Source organism: Hesperophylax consimilis, chromosome 20 (assembly GCF_061612785.1).
Source record: "Hesperophylax consimilis isolate HC1 chromosome 20, BYU_Hcon_1.0, whole genome shotgun sequence".
Lineage (NCBI taxonomy): Eukaryota > Metazoa > Arthropoda > Insecta > Trichoptera > Limnephilidae > Hesperophylax > Hesperophylax consimilis.
Genome location: NC_142855.1, coordinates 32,122,131 through 32,128,130, shown reverse-complemented (window position 1 = coordinate 32,128,130; position 6,000 = coordinate 32,122,131). Strand labels below are relative to the sequence as shown.

General features: G+C 36.0%; 1 protein-coding gene across 1 annotated transcript in view; it reads left to right on the top strand.

Moving 5' to 3' along the window:
• The first annotated feature begins 513 nt into the window (after positions 1–513).
• Positions 514–6,000, top strand: part of LOC149414558 (uncharacterized) — a 44,675-nt gene continuing 39,188 nt past the window's right edge. The window contains exons 1-6 of the mRNA XM_089644228.1: positions 514–563; positions 1,135–1,251; positions 1,334–1,495; positions 1,714–1,982; positions 2,543–2,611; positions 3,453–3,650. Coding sequence (XP_089500354.1) covers positions 559–563; positions 1,135–1,251; positions 1,334–1,495; positions 1,714–1,982; positions 2,543–2,611; positions 3,453–3,650 — 820 coding nt within the window. The 5' untranslated portion in view covers positions 514–558. The remainder of the gene's footprint in view (positions 564–1,134; positions 1,252–1,333; positions 1,496–1,713; positions 1,983–2,542; positions 2,612–3,452; positions 3,651–6,000) is intronic.

Here is a 6,000-nt window from a genome sequence, read left to right as displayed (position 1 = left end):
GAAATCAAATCGTTGTACATCAATAATATAAACTATTCAAACCCAAAAATTATGGCAAATTTTGCCAATAATTATTTCACTTCAGTGGGAGTCACTCTTGCGAAAAAAAATTCTTGATAAACTTAATACTACTGAAATTGATCTCGCTAAGTTTACTACCTCTAATTTCGGTCATAAAATAGACAATATCCAAACAACGACAAACGAAGTCATGAAAATAATTGACGATCTTAAGTCATCAAACGCTGGTGGTCCTGATAACCACTGGAACGATTTCGGTCGAAAAATCGACCACTTTTATTTTTCTGCGATTGATATCGGTCCAAAAATGGACCGATTTTTCTACCATTCGTAAAATATTTATTGTAATTATTTAAAACGTTTCCATGGCCAGCTACTTGTTTTATCGAATAGCTGATAATATATTCTCTTTGTCTATGAACTTATCCGTTGTCTTTGAAGTGTTATTTAACGAGTTTTCGCGGTTTTTTTATGGCGTCCTGTCAAAAACAAAATTATAAATTTTCAACATTCACGAAATTTTGGACTCTTCCTAAAATGCCGTAAGTAATTAATTTATTGGGTTTTTAACGCATAATTATATATCTGTGTAATCATGATTGACTTATCTATCTTTGAAATGCGTTTTTAATTCGTTTGTTTGTATTATATTGTTTTGGTTGAAGTTTTTGTGTAAGATTACGTCAACTGAAGACGTCATCTGTTTTTGATTTACAATAATGTCTTAAATACTGCACTCGCGCATTTGAAATATAGATATTCCATCACAGTGATTCAAAACAAAGAGATATATATAAGTTTTATTTGAATTGGTTCATTATTAATACAGATATTTGCTAACCAATTATTTTAAGTCATATGTCAAAAAGTTGACTCTTTTTCACATGTAAAATGGTGTAAAGCCTTCGTCACACAATAAAAATTTAGTAATTTAGTTGTATAATTAATTAATTTGTTTACTTTTACCAAATTTGTGCAGAAACAGCTGTCGTCCAGGGAAAGGGATCACTCCACAACCCAATAATTATTTTCAAATTTTATATTAGTGCAATATTTAACAAAATTTAAACATTTAAGTACTTACATTAAGTGTTTTCAATTTAAAATTTATAGAGCGGTGCTGACTGCAAGAGGAGGCAGAGGAAAAGGGAGACGTGGGGTACGAGCTGGTGCCGGACTACCTGCACGTGGACGTCAACGCAGAGCTGCAATTGCAGCCTCGTCTGGAGTGTTAGTATTTTTTAATGTTTTTTTATGAAAGTACTTTGCTGTGGCCGTTGAACTCATCATATATTTGTATTTATTTAAACAGCGACCCTGCTTTGCTACTGGTGCGAGAGGATCGCGTCAAGGCCCTAAAGGCTGTTAGGGCCCTGCCTGCTTCCATCCGGCTAGAGCTGGAAAGCCGAAAATTCAAGAAGCAGGCGGCGCGCATTTTGCTCCCTACCGCACCTCCAAGAAAAACTAAACAAAAGTAAGTAATCGTATTTAGATGCTTGGTACAATATTATTGTTTTTTCCTGACAGCGTTCCACTCTTACAGTGAGAGTTGGTAAGTTCAGCGCTCTGTGCATTTGGCACATTCAGTGCATATTTTACAGAGTTCTTATTTTATTGTTTATTTACATACTGTACTTACTGTTTCACACGTGAATGAGAACAATTTTCTATGATTTATGTAAATGTTTTCAGAATTCCATCTCCGGAGAGAACAACGTGTCCCTTTTCACAAGGGACGCCTTCACCGTTGCCACGACCCGTACCACCACCGTGGATGTCCACTCCCGCACAGACCCAATCAACGGCTCCCAATGCACCAATTATGCCTATCCGTGCAGCATCTCCCGAGCCGTTACCTGGGACATCGCGGAGTGGGGAACTCTTCTCTCCGGAAGCCGGCTATCACAGCGAGCTGTGGGTGGACGTACCATTCTACGAAGAATTGTCGGCGTTTGGGAACGGTGAGTTTATTTTTTGAAATGTCATACCAGGGGCTCAATATAAAATCAATTATCTATATTTTATATTGATATCCCTAGCACAGTTTCACTGTTGGTATATTGGCAGGAAATAAGCATAGTACTTAAAAATTCCACATAACAAACATACAAAATGTATTGTTGTTATGTCGTGGATGCATCATTACACATCTTTTTTCTGTAACGGGTATTGCAGAGTGAGAAATAAGACATGCCGAACTTCTTTGCGAGGATTACATTTGATTCACCGGCTTCTAAACGGTGTAATACAGCATTTTTTTCTTAAATTGAAAAAACACTTTCGCTTCACGGGACTCATTGTGTTGCGAGGCTGTATTGGTAGGTGGGTTTTGTAACCGGACAAATTATCATTAAAATAGGTCGCTTTACGTAGTTGGTCACTTTAAACGGATACGTTTTCCTACTAAAAGCTATGAAACCTTACTAGAGTTTACATTATCGTCACTTAAAACAGTAGACCGTTAAATGCAAAGTCATTATATCCAAATTCTACTGTAAATTTGTGTTTTCTTTTATTTCAGAGTCAGACATGGGCAGAAAAAGTAACGTGGACGAGGCAGCTGTACTAGAAGAGTCTGTACTTGGAAACCGTGAGTTATAAAACTAACTAACTTACCTTCACGCCATTTCGGTAGGCAGAGAGGATGAACCACCATGCAACTCGATCTTGGCACACACACTCTTTTCTTCATTCCATACCTACCTGACTGTGCTATTCTGACTCCTGACATTGCCCGCCTCAAGTATTTGATTAACTTTTTATATTTTTTTTTATATGAATACCTCACAAGAGCCTCAGCTGGAGCCAGTGAGACTATGGCATCCCCAATTGGGGGATGTTGTGAGGCTGAAGGTAAGTGGGGAAGGGAAAGAGGAAGATGGGGAAGTACCTGGCTATTCAGATCTAGTCACTAAACACGGCTAAAGCCATTTGGAGCAACGTTTCAATTCTGAATGGTGGTCTTACACCAGGGCGATACTGGTAGTATCTTCCACTCTGGAACGTGCCGCAAATATACTATATATTATTTTAATTATTATTTTAATTAATTAATTGTGAAATAACACAAATCAATCAAATAAAATTTATTTGCGCACGCCGGGTTCGAACCGGCGACCTTCGGAATGGCAGTCCAATGCGTTACCACTGGACTATGCCGGCCGTCAAAAGCCATTTCAAGCAACGTTTCAATTCTGAATGGGGTCTTACACCAGGGCGATACTATGGGTATCTTCCACTCTGGAACGTGCCGCAAATATAATATATATTATTTTAAATGAATTTTGTGTGAAAATAACACTAATTATTCAAATATAATTTATTTGATTTGATCCCGCGACCATCGTATTGCGAGTCATAAGCCGTACCAGAGGCAGTGGGTTATCGTAATATAGACACATTAAATTAATTTGGGTTTTCTGTTGTTTCAGAAATGGACAGATCGAGCGACGAGGATGACGAAGCGAGTGACGTCGACCACGAAGAGAGCGATGAGGATACCTTCTGCATGCCGCCAATACCTTATCATAATATTATCAACGTTTCACCTAACTCCGCTATGGCCATAGACTTTAGTAGACAAGACCAGGTAGATAGTGAGGCAATGCGTTTGATTCTGCCGCCTGAAGGTTACTCTTTCGATTGGTCTAATGATATCTTACGTTTTACTGGGATAAGGGAGACTTTCACAGGCACGCCGGGACCAACTTTCAATACCGACGAAATGGGCAAACCTGTGGATGCCTTTCTTAAAATCTTTGATGCAGATTTCGTTGAACTGATCGCGAGAGAGACCAACAGGTATGCAGATCAATGGATTGCGAAAAAACAATTTAAGCGTCATGCGCGTACCAATAAATGGGCTCCCACGAATAAAGAGGAAATGTATGTATTCTTGGCAATTTTAATGTATCAAGGTATTAGTCTTTTCCAGATCTAGTCACTAAACATAACTAAGCCAATTCAAGCAATGTTCAATTCTGAATGGTGGTCCCTCACCAGAGCGATACTCAGAATCTCACTCTATAGCGAGGCACAATGATATTATTATGTATTGATTTTCTTAAATTATGAATAAACCAATAAACTGAATACATTTTTATTATGACAAAGTGTGTAAACAATGTTTAAATCAAAATACTGCTCTTTCATTGTAACCATACAACTGTAATATTGATTTAAAAGGATATTAGGGCTTAATAAATAAATCAATTATTGGTTCCATCAATTATTTTCCCCTCATCCATTTTTTTTCGATACCTTTGCGTTTAGATATAAAATTATCACTATGATTTTATTTGCCATTCTACGGTCATACAAAGGTTTGATATATATATACAAATTTATCATCATTTTACATATTCCGATATACCCTATGTAGATTGACCTTAAGATAGCTGTCAGTAGTGATTTTTCGTCAAATATTGGTGAATTTCATCAACTTTCAAAGTATCCCCCTGAAATATTGGCAATGTTTATATCTATGATGTATATCTCATTTTAAGCCTTATTTCCTCGTTTTGCACGTTATATAAAAACATGGTTACAAATCTCCAGTTCTAATTTACAATTATTTAAAAAGTAGCACCATGATTTTGACATCGTGAAATAGGCTCTCTGTATAATTCATCAAATGAATAAAATAAAGCCAACACGGCGACTATGCTTATTAATAATTGTAGACAGTTAATGTATCTTCCTAACGTAATACCAGTTTTTGTGGTAAATTTATTATATAGTATAATACAGTGATTTCAATTTTGACACGTCACGCACTCAAATTTTAAAAAATTATTTTCTAACCAAACTTTTGAAGAGAGCATAACGTACAAAAAATTATTTTCCCATTATATTCTTGCATCTGTGGTTATCAAACAGGCCATAGAGAACATAAAAACGTAGAAAATATTCTATAAAGATATTTAAAACTGCCACTGGCGGCAATTTCAAATCACAAAAACGCTAATTTCGCGCATTCATAAAGTTTAAGATTTTTTAATAATTTATCTATCAATTCTAAAAATATAGAATAATTATAAAAATATAGGTGAATTCATTGGCTGTATAGCACTACAATCAGTTTTATGTCTCCGTATTAAAATTCGGAGGTTTGATTTTTTTAATGTTGGCGGAAAATATTCAAATTCGTCGCCAAAAAACCGCGAGCAATCGGAGAAAAAAGTTTTTTGACGCGCGATCGTTCGAGTGGATAAAGTCTCATCAAATCTGTTAAAACTTATTAAATCCTCAATCGCAATACCGATCGCGTTCATTTCAAATCTAAGCTTTAAATCAGGAATATTCCCCAATCATTTAAAACATTCAGTAGTTATGTTGCTTCACAAAAATGGTGACAAATCGCATGTACATAATTACCGGCCAGTTTCTTTGCTAAATTCGGTCTCGAAAATTATTGAGAAAATTGTAAAAAATCGCCTTAGCACATATCTGGAAGATAATAACATTCTTTCTTATAGACAATACGGCTTCCGACCAGGTTTAAGCACAGAAAATGCTATCGCTAACCTGACAAAAATCATCTCTAATAATATCGATGGACGAATTAAATGCACTGCACTATTCCTGGATCTAGCCAAAGCGTTCGACACAATATCACATAAAATTCTGTTGAAAAAACTACAGTGCGTTGGAATACAGGGTCAACTATTAAAGTGGATGGTTAGTTATTTAGAAAACAGAAGCCAAAGAGTGAACATTAATGATACTTTAAGCGATTCAGCAAATATTAAATTTGGTGTACCTCAGGGAAGTACTCTAGGGCCAATTTTGTTTAATATATATATTAATGAGCTATGTAACAGTTCCCTTGCCGACCACATTATTACCTTTGCAGACGATACGGCACGGACGTATATATAGCTTTGATAAGGGGGGGGTCCGCAAATTAAAAAAAATATATAAGGTCATGTTTTCGTGAAAAAAATAGTCAGTCTTAATCAATCAGCCTTTATTTTTAAA